At 40.7% G+C, this 16995-nt stretch overlaps 1 protein-coding gene across 1 annotated transcript in view; it reads right to left on the minus strand.

Annotated features, from left to right (window-relative positions):
* Positions 1-3913: 3913 nt before the first annotated feature.
* Positions 3914-16995, minus strand: part of LOC117433610 (antigen WC1.1-like) — a 47251-nt gene continuing 34169 nt past the window's right edge. Inside the window, exons 16-24 of the mRNA XM_059008832.1 lie at positions 9074-9388; positions 8144-8458; positions 7456-7542; positions 6931-7245; positions 6275-6577; positions 5663-5734; positions 5035-5352; positions 4549-4686; positions 3914-4085 (exon numbers count right to left, since the gene is read on the minus strand). Of these exons, the coding sequence (XP_058864815.1) occupies positions 3979-4085; positions 4549-4686; positions 5035-5352; positions 5663-5734; positions 6275-6577; positions 6931-7245; positions 7456-7542; positions 8144-8458; positions 9074-9388 (1970 nt within the window). The 3' untranslated portion in view covers positions 3914-3978. The remainder of the gene's footprint in view (positions 4086-4548; positions 4687-5034; positions 5353-5662; positions 5735-6274; positions 6578-6930; positions 7246-7455; positions 7543-8143; positions 8459-9073; positions 9389-16995) is intronic.

The raw sequence follows: 16995 nt of genomic DNA on the forward strand, positions 1-16995 counted from the left end.
AAAGACAATTCATTAATTTATTAATATGTCTTGTGGCGACTGTCGTGTTAGGCTTCATGTGTGTGCAAGCACTTAACCACTGTGTTTATCATTACTAATCTGGACACCAAGGCAGCCTCGCTATCTCTTTCTAATATCTGACTTGTACAATGGCTGCTGTAACGTTTACATTTCCTAAAATATACCTAAGAGCTTGTCTGTAGTAAAGGTGTGTATTCCATCTATATGTAAGGCTTTAGATTTTCATAAAGCTCACCTTTATATGTCCACGTGTGTCAAACTATACTCAAAAGAAAAAAAAAACATGTTTTCATGTCTGCTTTGTCAAGGGAATTCATTATTTTGTGTCTTAAACATATTAAACACTCACCTGCTGTGTTTATAAAATACATCATTTAATACATGTGTTTTCCAAGGAATATAGAAAAATAATCCAAGGAATATAAAATAAGATAAACAGGTGGATCCTTGAGTTTAGATTTTGGTCGCCAACGTAGAGTGTTTTTTCTCCTGCTTTGCCGCAGGAAAAAGAAAAGGCAACTTTATATTGTTCTGTTCAAATCTTTGTGTAATCATAACTGAAAAGCATTCAAATATTCATCTAGCCGGACAGAAAACCCTTTGAGAAACAGTAGCTTGTGGATATTAAAAAAAAAAAAAAAAAAAAAATTTGTCTGCACTGTTTCCTGCTAGTTTACAAATAACTGTATACTAATAAATTATATTGCAATAAAGATCACAGCATGCATTTAGAAATGCTGTTACATCTTCAGATCTGACATTTTTTTAATTGAAATCTTGCCTCCTCTTAATCTCACAAGATTAGTCTCCCAGTGAGATCAAAACTGCTTTCCCATGTGACCAAAGACCGAGGGTTATGACGTGTCACCATACCTAAGGAAATATTTAGCCTGTTGTGTGTTTAACATAGGAAGGGCCAGTGAATACTCAAGTTTGTATCTTTAAAGCTGCGCCCTCGATTCTTCAGTTGGTAATTCAGCGGCTCAGCCAGTTATGCCAGAGCTCCAGTAATAAAGTGTTCAACAAGAGAAGTTGTCTCATAAAATGTTCTGTCAGGGAAAGAGGTATCGGTGAAACTTGCTCAGTGAATGTACAGCTATGGTCAAAGGTTTTGCATCACCTAGAATTTTAGAACTGAGACTTGAGTATATTGAAAACAACAAAGCGGTATGTAAGTCAATATGTCAACATAACATTATTCAGCAGGTTTCATTCGACTTTCTGAAGCAAAAGGAGTTAATTCTGTAGGACGATGCAAAACTGTTGGCCAGTTATTTTTTGTGACAGAGTGCATCCTTTTTTTGCAGGCTGTTGCACATACATAGTAAGTACAGTTAAAGGAACCTTGAATACATTCAGTGTATTACATTAACCATTTTTACAACAAAAACACATGCCATCCACCGGATGTTAAATTAGACTTTATTGTTTAAAAATAGAATACAGCCTTCAAGCCATTGCACACTCTGCAAGAAATGCTATACGTTTAGAAATGGTACATTAAAACAGAATAGATATATTCAAATAATAAAAAACAAACTAACATTTTAATATAGAAATCATTTTTTATCTGCACACCGAGCTCCAAATGAATTACAAACAGGGTAACTGTCAAGAGTTGGGCTACAGGAATTCTGTAAATCCAAACTTTACAACAGAATTTCAAAACAATCCTTTTTCAAACCAGATCCCCTTTGAAACTGCACACCACCACAATTACAGGCTGAAAGAGGGAACACAGACCCCTATTAAAACACAATCTGTATTTAAAGACTATGGACTGGATTTAAAAGACAATCTGACCAGAAGAGACATTGCTAGAAAAAACAGACACAAAATACACAGACAGCAGACTGCCAAGCGAATTTCCTTTACACATTCTAACCTTATAAAATTGTTGGATACATTTTGGAAATCTGTATATACCTTCATAATTGTGATGGGGGTGCACACAAAAACCATTGTTATAACAATGTGTTTCCCCAAAACCCACCCAATGGCTATTAGTTACATTTTGAACTGTTTCAGTTACTTTGGTAGCCAGAAACAGTGATTTTTAAAAAAATATATATATATATAATACTGATCTTTGAGGTTGCTTTGCAACAATCATAATTTGATGATTTATTTTTCTTGGGAAAATATAATTTCTTCGTTTTTTTCAATGTTCAATTAGCATTCGAGACATGGTTTCCTAATTTGATGCTTGTTTGTAACAAGATGCAATTTTGCAGCATAAAGGGAAACATTCATTTTTTACATGAAGCACTTTTATGAGAAGCCTGCTAGATATTCAGAGTTTCACAGTGAAATCCCAGAGGAAGGCTGGAACTGCAGTGAAACTGTCTGGCAGGTTTACAGTTAATGGCGCTCTTACAGATCTAGAACTCTAGGGGGCTCCAGCTGCCCCTCTATTATTCTCCCAGGCACACTGCCAGCCTCACAGTGCCCCACCCTCTCCTGGAGACTCCTCCCCAACATCATCGTAGTCAGTCCTGTCAGGTGCAGCGGGTCCTTCTTCAGGGGGCAGTGTGGCCCGGGCACTCTCCTCTCCAGGGGGAGTGAGGGGAAAACCTGCCAAAGTGAGACACACAATCAGGGACTGGTTGGGTTTACGCAGTGGGAGGGTTCACACAGATCTGGGGTCAGGGATTGGTTTATGCAATGGGTGTGATTAGAGTGCCATGGGTGGTTTCTGAGAGATTCAGAACTTCTCAAACTCCACTGCCTGGTAGTGACACCTGCTGGAAGAGGTGGGAGTGGGGCAGTTACAGGCTCCCCCACAGCGTGCTGCTCCTGGGGCAGTAGGGTGTGCTGTGCTGAAGCGGGGCAGGATATCTGAGGGGCCATCCCAATCCCTCCCCACTATAGACTCCAGTCCCCCTTACCTTGGATGGGGTTCCCCTCACTGTCCTCCACATCATAGTAGCCAGAGGGAAGTTCGTCAGAATGGAAACTTCCTAGGAACAGGAATCAAGGTTAGCTCTGGAGTTTGACCTGCTTTCACCCACACCATATTAACTCCCTCCTATTGTCCACTAACAGAGTTACAGGGTTGAGAGTGCTTAATAAAACTGTTTACATAACATTAAGACTGACCCATCAAATGCAGAAAAACTACTTGGCACCCTAGAATCAAACCCACTCTACTGCTCAACAGGCATGGCAGGGGATTTTGCCCAGTCCTGGGACTTACCTGCACAAGCAATATGCAGTTACTGAGGGTTTGACAAACGTGAGCTAAATTAGGAACATGATTGAAAACATTTACTTTCTCCAAGACTGGGTTTGGTGCAGGGCTCCTCTACAGGGCTTGTCTGCAAGAACTCACCTGATAAATCTTCTGGGTTACTGTTCATAGGGACGGTATCGTCATAGTACCCTGGGGTCTCTCCTTCCAGAGAGGGCATCGATTCACCTAAAAGAGACAGAGAACAGCATTAGTGTTACAGACCAGAGAGAGCACTGCTTCACCTAAACCAGACAGAGAACAGAATCGGTGATACAGGTGAGAGAATTGTTTCTTCATAGGTTTGTAACACAGCCCCCCCTTACCTGGGATGGGGTTCCCCTCACTGTCCTCCACATCATCGTAGTCAGAGGGCAGCTCATCAGAAAGGAAACTCCCTGGAACAGGAGACAGGGTTAGTGCTGCCTGCTTTCACTCTGCAAATTCACTACCTGCTACTTGTTGCACACTGACTACTATTGTAGCTGTTGTTCAATGTTTGGATTACTGAATTCAGGATAGGAAATTAAACAGTGGTTTTGTGATCTACACCCTAAGTAACTACATATTATCTACTGTTTGCTGCTCTGTTCCTGACTGTCTCCCACTCTTTGTAGTGTTTCCTGTGGTGAGAGGTTTACAAGTCTGCTGCTTTGAGTCATGTTTGTGGATTGTGTGGCAGTGTGATGTGTGTGTTGGCTCTCTCTTTCTCCACTCCCCCTCCCCTCTTACTCACCTCTCCTGGGCGCATCATAGGTTCCCTGTCTGGCCAGTTTGTACTCAATCTCCTCGTAAACGGCTTCATGGAAGGGGTCAAGCTCCTCCTCAGCAATCCCTATGGGAGGAAACAGGCTCTCATTCACAGTGACACAGCTCTGCACACACTGTACTGAACAGCACAGCCTTCAGTGATCCACAGTGCAAGAACACCATTTCTTTTCTTTATTTAAAACTGCCATTTTAAACAGCTTTTTAATTAATGACAGATCTTGTCAAGATTGTGTCCTCTGCTGCCCCTACTGCAGCAGGCTGGTATCGCACATGTGGTTCAAGACAAGCTTTTTCTCTAACCAGATCATTAATAAAAGAGAATGATTTTTAAATTGTCATCTGAGATGCACAGAACAAGGATCGCTGCTATAAAGGATCTGGGTAGTGAATTTGTGTTGTCTGGAAAGCACTGCAGATTTAAAATGCCGGTGTAGGGCATTACTGAATACAATCCTAGAACAACGCATTAGGACCTGAGTGTGTCACCTTCCTGAACTTGCATCTCTTTAAAGGGATTTGTTCCCTACCTCTCCTCAGCATCCTGTTGTGCTGCAGCTGCCCGGCTAACAGGACCAGCACCACAAAGAGCAGAGCTCCCAGCACGATGCAGGCTATCAATGGGATGGTCATGTCTCTCTGTGGCTGCAGCCTGGGTGGAGAGGCTTCTGTTGGAGAGGAAGACAGACAGACACTTCTGGAAACAGTTGGGTACTGTACTGTAAATGAAGCAAAAAAGCTGTATTCACATTGCTTACATAGGAAAGCCCTAACTGAGGCCTCCCTTCATTTATCCACGCGACTCCCAAATTCAGAACGCTACACAATAAGAAACATTTCCCCTTAGAGCTGTGCTTTTGTGTTTATGTTTATGAGAGTGTAGTCTGAAGTAAAACAGAATGAAATGACTGTTAATATTTGCAATGTAAGCAAGTACTCCCTGCCTAACACAACAGAGCCTCTCCCCAGTACAGCTCATTCCCCATCTCCCCTGCTCAGATAACCCCCTCTCTCACCTGCACAGGTAACCCATGCATCCTCTTTGTGGTCGCAGTCATTGAGTCCCAGTAGAGAGCGCCGGCAGTCCCACAGATGCATCTCGCTGCCCCTGCAGTTCACCTCATCCAGCCAGATGATGCCGTTCCCTTGTCCAAACGTAGCCTCACCCCCTCCTGCGCTCTCTGCTGCCCCACAGCCTACTTGTCTGCAGACCACCTGGGCGTCCTTCAGGTCCCAGGAATCACCGCAGACTGTCCCCCAGGACCCCTCGAACCGCACCTCCACCCGTCCGGAGCAGGGACTTGAGCTTCCAGCTAGCCTCAGCTCTGCTGGCTCTGGAATAAAACAGCAGGGCTTACTGAATCAGTTCAGCCCAGAGGCTGCTGTGTGAGTAGTAGACAGAGGCTTGATTTCCCTTTCTGGAAAAAAATCTAGGTAACCAGTCTCAGAGATCAGAGGCAATCACAATTCAGTGTTGAATTATTAATTTGAAACTATAAGAACCGCTCATTAAAATTAGTTAACAGCAGAAATTTAAAGGCCAAACGTTGACAATGTTGTCTAAAATGTCAATACATGTCACTGTAAGGCCATGCTTTTGCAATTTTATGCATTATTTTTAGACGCTGTTAAATAAAAAATAACCTGTGCAGTGCTCTTGAGTGAGGTCTTCAGAGCATGACTTGGGTATGCTGGTGACAGACGGCTTCTCTTTCACTGTTAAAAACAAACAATTAAGTGAATTCAGTGTTTGGGAAAAAAATTACAATGCATTCACACTCTGCTCAAGCATGCTCCTGCTTTGTGTCTTGTTTGTTTTGAGCTGAAACAAGAAATGGTGAATGCAAAGTATTCTGAAGATATTGCTGTAGGGGTTTCCATAAGGCCTGGGCATATTTCCATTGGGATCTCTTAAGTTTCATCTGCTCTCTATTCTAAAGAGGCCCTGCTTTTCTGTACTTTAACACATCCCTGCTCTGGCCTCTCCTCTTTGATGTGCAGGGGTTTGATCAGGGATCTGTGGACACTATCCGCTGCTCTGCTTCCAGAAGTGTTGTTAACATTCACCAAGAAGAGGGAACATCAAATGGACCTCTCTTAGAAAGGACAGAATCCTCCAATAACACAGCTACCATGTTGTGTAACTTGCTAGGGGCAGCATGTCCTTGTTATCTCAGGAGGAGGATTCAAACCTGTGGTCTTTAACTGCTGAGCCATCAGGTGACCAGCAGAGGAACAACAGAGGGAGATCTTTACCTGTGCACTCAATCGCAGCCACCTCATAGTTTTCGCAATTTGTCTGACCCCAGGGTAAGGATGGACACTGCCACAGTGTAGAGTCGTGTTTTCGGCAGTTCACTTCATCAAGCCATTTGTAATCAGAACTCAGCCTGGATTGTGCATCTCTAATAGAAACACTTTCTCCACAGTTCAGCTGCTGACATATCACTGAAGCTGTAATCTGTGTCATTCTGTTGCTGCAGACACTACCCCAGGTGCCATTGTAGAGAACCTCTATTGGTCCAGAGCAGCCTTCAGCCAGTCTAAGATCCTTGAACTCTGTCAAAACAACATACAATCGTGAAAGAAAACTGCACTGCAATGAATGACACTCAGAACTATCCTGATTACAATACTGCTGCGAGACAATATTAAAAAGCTTTTTATACAAAACGTTTTAATACAATCAACTACAAATTGGAGAGGTGGTATAAATAGTTTGAAATCATTAGAGGATCACCAGTAATCTGCCCTGCTTACTGTCCTAAACACTGAGCTCCACCTCTAAGATTAAATACATTTTATGTAGTAATTGATATTGCCTTGGTTTCCACTATTAACATATTAATGGCTAATATAGAGATGGCTCAGTTTCCACTGGTTAGGTATAGTGAGTTATTGCAATCCTGTACCTGAACACACGACTCCTGCGTCCTCCTTGTGGTTGCAGTTGTGTTGCCCCCACCCTCCTGAGTCACACCCCCACAGAGTCGATTCGTTCCCCTGACAGCGCAGCTCGTCCAGCCAGATGGGTCCGGTCCCCTGGCCGAAGGAGGCTGACACTGAGGCGTTGAGTGCCGTCCCACACTGGAGCTGCTTACACACCACCTCAGCATCTGCCAGGTCCCAGGAGTCATCGCAGACCGTCCCCCAGGAGCCGTTGTGATAAACCTCCACCCTCCCAGCGCAGGCACCTCCTCCCCCAACCAGCCTGAGGGCCGTGTGATCTAGGGGGACAGAATCACAAGCACACATCAATAACACAATCACTGCAGCTTAGGCACAGAATCAGTTAGTAATAATATAAATAATAACCCTATGATAATGCGTGCCGATTTTCAGATAAGAATCCTTGTCACAGACTGTACCCATGCCAGTAATGTCAGTATAGTCACATTGAAATAATTTATTAACACAAGAGTTTGAATTGCACTAACCTGAGCAGAGCGTGGTCCCTTCATTACTGGTGTTGCATTTACTTGGTAGAGGCCCGACTCGACCTGCTTGTGCTGGTAGCAATGGACCTGAAGATAATAAGAGTGAGCAGGGGGGGAATGAAACACGTCAGAGCTGAAGGAACAGCACCATTATTTACTGCATCTACAGCTTCTACATCAGTCTACAGTTTGTTATCTTGTATGTTGAATCAGTTAAAACATAAACATGGTTTCAGAGTAATTCTGTTGTTTGGGCACTGTCTGTTCTTCCACCTGTAGCAAGCTCAAAGCTATTCAGAGATTTAGCTTTTTAGAGAAATGAATAAACTCATTATGGTATTGGTGCTTTAGAACTCAGAACCAACATGGATAATTGAGAATTTAATTAAAAGTGTAAATAGCATTTCAAACTATATAAGCTTAAATGTGAGACCATTTGCTTTATTTGTAAGCATACATAATGTATAAAATATCATAAACTGCACACATCTAATACACCCCAAATATGGTAACAGTTAATCAATACTAATGGGTATAAAAAAATACTGTAACAGTAAATTGATTTAATTTACAATCCCACCAGATGGCAGTAGAAGATCTGAATACCTAGAATACCGAGATATGTTTAGCAGATAGGATGTTAAGTTACCTATTCAATCTTCCACCCATTAGAGTGGTTACTACTCACCTGAACAATTCACTCCTGCATCATTGCTATGAGTGCAGTTACCTCGTCCCCATGCAGAGATGGAGCAATTTGATATGTGTGTCTCACTGCCATCACAGTCGAATATATCAGTCCGTACATCACCGCTGCCTTCACCAAACCAGGCCTGTCCCGGGACTGATACAGCGTACCCACAATTCAACTGCTTGCAGAGAACTGTGGCGTCCTGTAGATCCCAATAGCGATCGCAGACCGTCCCCCACTGACCATCATACTGCAGCTCCACTCGACCAGAACAGGAGTCCGGGCCACCCACCAGCCTGTACTCAGTGTACCCTGCACACAGGGCAGCAGAGTGTGAGCAGGGCACAGCACAAGCAGAGAACCAGGACATGGGGTTTGCTTTACTCTAGCTATCAATCACAAAAGGGTTGCTATGTTGTTGTAATATTGGCTGCAAGGGTATGATTGGTGGGCATGCATTTCTTTAGCTTTCTAATAATTATGCATCAGTTAATTTAATTACAGACTTCTGAAGAGTGACACTCATCTAGAACAACCCAATCCCTCACACCCTCGGGTATATGATCAAAAACAGGCTTGCCGAAAATGAAGCAGCATTCAGCTAGCGGTATCAAGCTGGTCAATTTCTATTTAAAAAATTGGCTCTAATGTATCTAATGTATATAAAAATGCTTCATGGTATGCTAAGCTTCTTGGATTGTATTGGACATATACATATAATATAAACATGTTATCTGGTTAAAAAAAGTTCTCACTTTGCATGTCTTACTTTCTTTTACATTTGAGCCTCCTAAAGCAAAATCACAGAGCCCACATTGTAAAGACTTTAATAAAGAATTCTCATTGAAACATTTGTCTAAATGACTTGCTTGATATCCACCCATAATGTTTATGGCCCCGGGTTAATAAACAAAGTTATAGACTCACCGAAACAGACAAGGCCCACGTCGTTCCTGTGTGTGCAGCTCTGCTTCTTGCTGGCTGAAGTCAAACACTTATAGATTTGGGGCTCCTTTCCCTGGCACTGCATCTCCTCGGACCAGACCGTACCCTGCCCCTCTCCAAAAGGGGCTCCTCCCAGCACCTCTTTAGGAATTCCACACTTCAGCTCCCGACAAACAACCTCTGCATCCTGCCAGTCAAAGTCAGCATCACAGACCGTTCCCCAGGTCTGCCCATGCACTACTTCAACTCTCCCAAAGCAGAGGTTGCTGTCACCGCCTAACCGCACTGCTCTATGTCCTGAAATCACAAAACTGCACTTAGAGACTCTGGGAGCGAAGCAACAACAGTTAACAGATAATTACAAACTGCATCTTGGAAAACATCTAAATATTATTATTCAGTTAGTTCTTTCACTGAACCTCATGGTGACATGGTGTGACAGAGAGCAAATGAATCCTAGACAACAATCTCCCTCCCGATCTGTGAGGGTGCTGTATGACAGGAACAGAGTGCCTCGTACTGGTTGGTCTGGCAGTTCATTCCAGGATCAGTCGGAAGCCAGCCAGCCAGGAAGGGGGCGGAGTCACGATGCCGAAGTCATCGCCCGAAAGCGGTAGGCGATGTGTCAGTCATGGATTAGACGAGACATGATTGGACTAGCTATCGCAGGGGGCGTGACTAAGGGTATAATTGGGGATGTGATGATGTAATCTGTTCCTTTGATGTGGTTATGAGAATGAGCGAGAAAGGAAACGGACTGTGAAAAGCGTATGGTGAGTGTTAAGTGTTTTGTTTGTTTGTGGAAACTAACTGTGTGTTTGTCACTGTTAGACGGCTAACACGAACCGGGAGCTGTCGCTACAGGCCAGCATCAAGCCCGGACTTCACTGCACAACTGTCACTGTATTACCTTGCTCCGCACCTGCATTCAGAGCACTCACTGTCAGGAGAAGTGTCTGTGTTGTGTGTTGTTCTTTGTATTATTATTTCAGGACTGAACCCGGTGGTTTATACGCTGGCAAAACACATTGTTGTGTAGAGCCAGCATTATTATTTAACGGTCTCAAGCAGACCAAGAGAAAATAAAGAACTGTTTTGAACCGTAAAACTTTGTATCTGTCGTTGCTGGAGCACCTGCATCACCTGTACACCTGAGCACTGCAAATCACTGGGTCACACATGATAATTAAAATAAAAGTAAATAATATGCCATTGATGAAGCAAGATAGCAAGAAGACGTTTTTTAAATTAGAGAGTTCAAGAGAGCAATAAAGGATCCTGTCAGTAAGGCTGCCACCTAAACATCTTTATTTCCTTCATTATAAAACTCTGGGCACCTAACAAGTCTGATTCACTTGTCTCTCTGGTTCATTTTTGTATTGTGTTATAACAGTCTGGGCACCTGACAAGTCTGATTCACTTCTCTCTGGTTCATTTTTGTATTGTGTTACAATCACATACTGACTGAAAGGCTTTTAAATGATCCATTATTAAGCAACAAAATGAAGCCCTGCCTATTCCTGTTTTGTTTGTAGTCATGCTTGTTCTATATATATACAGAGCAGTGAACAGTTTATGCTGCCACAGTGCAGTAGTCTATAGATGTGAAATGAGCAAAACTGTCATTAGTGACAAGTAGCAGTGTGGGGTTGGTAATTTAAAACGTCAGTTTCTGTCTTTGTTTATTCAAACAACACACTTCCTGTCCTATCCAAAGGACATTGAGCTTAGTTGAAAGAGCAGCAATATAAGATTAGCTCATATTAACAATAGAGTGAATTCGTATTGTGGTTTCGACAAGATCAGCAAGGTGCCCTGCCATATCAGAAAAAGATGTGAGGGAGTTCTGATACTTTCTAATGAGGAAGCTGTTGAGTGAGGAGGTTAACAAAAGGTTTTGATCGCATGCAAAGGAAGCCTAATTACTTCTCTTTTTTCACTGATCAATGCAGCAATTAATGCAGCTAAACAGGATGTATTAGTCTGACCTTTGGGATGTAAAAACTTTGAACAGTGTTTTGGTGCCACCTAGCGGACACATTGCAGCACTAACCTCTGCCAATATCCTGTAGGCAAGCTGTTAAAACGGCCTATTACAAAAAGTAGTGAGGGTTATTTGTACATCTATTTAAAGAGGTTGAAAGTCGGTAAATAAATAAATTGCCCTCGCCCTTATATGTTATCATTCATTGTCTAGTATCATATTCCAGTTAATAAGAAGAATGAAACAATGTGAGAATCCTACATTGTTTTCCTGAAACATGCATTTTATACTGGGTTCAGATACCACAACGTTGTGTGGATCTGGAGAAGACAAAAGGGTCACAATCCCTGTTTTCTGGTGAACAGGTAATACAATGAAATGTTTTATTTGTTTGTATATTTTATTGACTAATCAAACAGCCAACACGCGTGTATAACAACAGCCTTGTTTGTGGATCTAAGTATTGAAGGGGGTTCTGAATATTTTCAAATACATTTGTGTATGCAGATTTTGTACATTTTTTTTCAGAAAGCTCAGTTTCAGTTTTGTGTTACAGGATATTCTTCAGGGACAGCTGAAAGACAATTTAAGTTTCTGGATCGGTACAGCAACACGGCAGTAAAAACGGCAGCGTCCTGGATGAGAGGAAAATCCGCTTCCAGTCGGCTTTTAAAACACTCGCTGTGGAAACTAATTGCCATTAATTGGTACTCAATTGTAAAGGTGAGGGACAGGTGAAAACTGGAATGAAGACTTGCCAGACTAGATTGTGTGTATGTTGGTGTAATATAGATAGCGTATTCTTTCAAATTTAAGACGCAGAACAAATTTCCCACCCTCAATTTGAGGAAAAAATAAAACATCAAATAACTAATAATTTACAAAGACACAACCTCAATTACGCATATGGAGGCAGTTTGTGACCGTCTGCTATCACAGACAATTACAGTGATGTGCTGCTTCTCATTTCCACTCGTGATTACTCACACCTGTTTTTCTCTCAATTTGTGAACTGTGGTATTGCTTGGCACGTCGAAAAATACAGGGGTCTGGTCAGCACTTCCGATCTGTCCAAGCTGGTACTGTTTGTTAAAACTGAGCCTAATAACGAAACGCTGAAAATGTAAAAGCTTCCATTCAAATTCCTCATTAAGATTATCACGCTATTTTCAAAATGGCTGCCTCTACGTCATGGATGATTCTAGATCGGTCAGTGACGTTTTGGTTCGTCTTTTCTCGGCAGTAAGTCACGTTGCTATTTGTGTATTTGGGCAGTGACGTCTTTGTTCGTCTTTTCTCGGCAGTCAGTCACATTGCTGTTTGTGTACTCAGGTAGTCTTGTCTTTTGTTGTTGATTTTAATGCTCGTATCACTATACTGTACTCGAATTTAAGACACAGGCTACTTAATTCTTCAAGCTCGATTAACAAAGACATCTGGCTATTGCTCGTGCACATTAATTTTAACTATGTTTTTTTTTTAAATTTAAATTGTGAAATTATGTATTTGTAAAGTCAACCTTATTCAGTCATTTATAGATAAAATCTGTTGTGGATCTGTGAAATTGTATTTACATTATGAGAGACAGAGATTATAAAATAGGTATAATTTTTTGTAACGGTACAATGTGTGCTATTATTATTATTATTATTATTATTATTATTATTATTATTATTATTATTATTATTAGTCGTAGTCCTAGTTTTGATTAAGCAGTAACTTATAATAAACACTTCCCTGCTCATATCCTGTTGTTATAACACGCATATTGTTCAGGTAGAAAGGAGCTGCTGTGTGTAGAAACAAACAACGATGCAGAAAGTTATCAGCAGAACATTAGATTCTTACCATATTTTAAATGCTGAAAACAAAACTATGTCTGGAAAAATAAAAGTGTATTGGGAAATATTCATATTTATATTTGGAGACATTTTAAAAATATTATAACGTTAAAAAAAGAAACTAGAATCAATGAAGTAAAGATTATTTCATCTTCCCTCGTATTGCTGATTTGAGAGAAATCAAACCTTTATACGAGCAGAAATATCTCTTTACACAACCTCGCCTACCTGACGTTTTATCTTTATATATTTACACTCTATTAACCAACATTTCCTCTGTCATTTTATAAACGGATCCAGCAGCTGGTAACTTTATACATTTTCTGATTACTTAATACATTTACCCGTGGACGTGGTTATTTGATAAATGAAGTATCATGTTAACAAATGACATAGAGATCTCATAGATCCATCAGCCTCAGGACTATTTTGTGTTTTTCCAAGACAGTATTATGTTTCATAATTTTTTGTTAAATCATTTTCATATTTTCCTGTACATTTACAATATTATTCTTCCACATTGGTGATTAAGGTAAATATAGTTTTGTGTTTTGCATTCATTAAGTTAAATAAACTTTCACTGTGTGTTAAACAGTGAATAATAATAATGAAATAATAAGTTCAGTGTTTCATGAGGCTTCATGTTCCCTGCTATTTTGTAAAGATAATAAATAAACAAAATTAAACTTATATAAAAGGTTTCCTTAAGGCAGACAGACAGACAGACAGACTGCAGCACTTTGTATTTAGGGACCAGCAACTCGCCTCATGTGTACTTCTTCACCTGCATGAGGTGGACACTGTCCTTTTATATTCACCTGCCTTGAATCAATGACCATATTGAATAATTGGTTGGTCAACCAATCAGGGTCCCACATTCTTACATGGCTGGAATGGAGGGAGCGAGGGACAGGGCCAGATTAACCCATCACTGGACTCTATGCAAACATACACTTGAGGGCCCTACCTTCTAACATGTATAACATCAAACAGCAGACATGTACACACGTTTACACTTACTCCCATACACGTGCCATTTGTTAAGATCAGGGGTGCGTTCAATAGGCAGAGATCTCCAGAGCGTTACGTGGTGCTTTCTATTGAACGACCTGCATGCTGAGAGCGCTGCCTAACAGTAGCGAGTCAAGCTCAGAGCTGCCTCGCTGGAGGTCCAAAAAGGCCAGCCTGCATTATCAGTGCGGTGGCTGCAAATTGATTTTTTCAAATATGGATTTGTGTGATCAACACATGTGTGATAAGTAATATTTTTGTTGTAATTTTTGGCTTTTTAAAACTGATTGTGACGATTGTATTAGAAAAAGAAATATGGACTATTTATAACTTGACAAATATGACAAGATGCTAAACCAAAAAAAAGTGTCACTAACTTTACATTACAAAAATACAGAAGTTGTAATTACATATATATATATATATATAGAGAGAGAGAGAGAGAGAGAGAGAGAGAGAGAGACACACACACACACACACACACACACACACACACACACACACACACACACCAAAATCGTAAAACTGTTAAAGCAACTGTTTGAATACACCGCGATGTATTGGCTGCTATTGTGAAACTGCTCTCTCCTAACAGACCAACCAATAACTGCTAACATAGGTTACACGGCGCCACTAGAGAGCGCTCTGCTATTGTACGCAACTCTCCCAGAGCAGAGATCGCTGCCACCACTGAGCCGCACTCCTTGACCTGGAATCATAAAACTGCAGATATTTAGACTCTGGTGCCAAAGCAACAACCTGTAAATGGTTTGCAGATTTAAATCTATGGTGAAGATCATTTTGCATGCAGTAAATGTGAAGCCTGTTTGAGATTCCATCATGCACAAGTGTATTCCTAAACCTTGTTAATTAGACAATTATAATTGCAGAACTGTCAGGTTTTTGGTACTTGTGTCCGAATTTATTTGTGTCTATTATTCACTTAATTTCTTAATTAGTAGTAGTTAGTTTCACTATTTTCACAATTATTAGTCATTATTGTTGGTTTTGACTATTAGTTAATTGGCACGTCTGTGGAAATTGCATGTATATTAAAGCTGGCATGTTAGATGTTAGCTCTTTTTAGGGGAAAGTAATTAAGGTTATAAATGGGATATACATTTGCATAAAATTATTTTAAAATACTTCAGATAACAGTTGCATTTGTATTGTGTAATTAATTAGCCATTTCCCCGCAAATATACTTGACATTAAGTTACTGTTTTAATTGTATTCCTGACTGTTTTAAACTAGCAGTGTGGAGTAGTGGTTAGGGGCTCTGGACTCTTGATCGGAGGGTCATGGGTTCAATCCCAGGTGGGGGACATGGCTGTTGTACTATTTTACATATCCCAAAACAAACTCCAATGTTTAGTTTTACACAAAAGTTGCTGGAAAGCAGTCTAATTTTAAGTTTTAAATCGGTGTTTTGGTAAACGGGAAACCTGTTTCAGTGGTTGCTATGGAACTCCTCCCGTTGCTATATGACGTGCGCAGGGGAAGGGAAGTTTAAAGCCGGGTCCACACCTGAGCGTTCAGTTGCGCAACTCAATTGCTCCCGAAATCGCTCAATTGCTGTGTCCAAGGTTCCCGCGTCTACAAGTTTAAGTTTTTTAATGATAACTGAGAGTATTTTTTTTTTTTTTTTTTGGTTTTGACAACTGAGTTGACACGTTTTTGTTTTTTTTTTCTTTTTCACGTGTCTACAAGTTTAGAATTGTATTTATTTTATTTATTTGTTTTTAAAATTAGCGCTTCTTCATGACAGGTATGCAAGCCGTTCAGTCAGCATTATAAGAACCAATCAGAGTTCTCGAATTGCCACGTGATCGCCTATGTCTACAGACGTCGCTCAGGCGGTTGCTTGGAAAGTAGAGCCCGGCTCTCCTGCAAGCAGCTGGTTCAAGTTGCAGGGACGTCCACATACGCGACTCAGGTGTGGACCCAGCTGAACAGAAGCAGCATGGCTACGCAGGGAGCTAGCAAGTGTTTGCAAACAAAAGGATGCTGAAACCTCGGAGAGTGAGGAGGATGACATTTTTAAAGAGACTTTAGAAGAAACATTATTTAACGCCGAAAATCCTAATCAATACGATCCAAACCACGTCAGTTTGACGTGTAGCCTTACCTTTCGTATCCTTGTATACAGCGAGATTACTAGACTTTCTATCTATCTTCAGTCGCAGAAGAAAGTATTGGCATCCTTCAATTGAAACAATGTTATTCACTAATTTATTTAGTTTAATACATACTGTTAATTAAACTATACTTATTTAACAGTGATATGTTTTTGAAGTTTATTGGACACTCATGCATCCTAGCAAGTAATAGTAAAGATTGCAGGTACATTATTTGAGTTCAGACAGGGAGTGCCAATACTTATGTCTGTAACTCAGTAAGTGCCCCGATTGTGAAATATGATGGTATCTTGTTTTTATGAAAGTCCCTTTTCTGTATTACTACCGTGTTAAATTGTACTCTTACCAACGCTTTTGTAAGGCAATCTCTATTTCGTAGTGTGGACTGATATCTGACATCTTTCTACCCCTACACTACACCCTGCTGGAGGAAATGGTTCTGATTCAGCAGTGTCCTCTACGCTATCTTTAGCTACACTATGCTTTCGTGATCTTTACGAGACTCTTGCAAGACCTGTTAAAAATAAAATAATTTATAATAGGACTAACAATTAATCTCACACATTTGTAAAACTTGCTGCCATCTAGCGGAGTAATAAGGTTATGTATCATCTGGAAGCTGTTTTTTTTTTTTTTTTTAAATACATACCCTTATTATTCCACTAGATGGCAGCATAAGACCACAAATAGCTAGGGGAATCATTATATATTCAGTACAGTACAACGTCGCATATCCGACCCTCTGTGGACTGGGGTATAGGCGTTATGTGAAAAAGTCGGATTTGCGATCATCTATAGAAAAAGCATTTACACATCCACAAATAGGTTAGTGAACAAAAACAATACGCCAACTGCTTTAAACATGTGGACATTTTCTGCTTTAAAAGTAAACAAACATAAACGACATTAATTAGGCTACAAATACACAGT

This window comes from Acipenser ruthenus, chromosome 38, assembly GCF_902713425.1.
Source record: "Acipenser ruthenus chromosome 38, fAciRut3.2 maternal haplotype, whole genome shotgun sequence".
NCBI classification, from domain to species: domain Eukaryota; kingdom Metazoa; phylum Chordata; class Actinopteri; order Acipenseriformes; family Acipenseridae; genus Acipenser; species Acipenser ruthenus.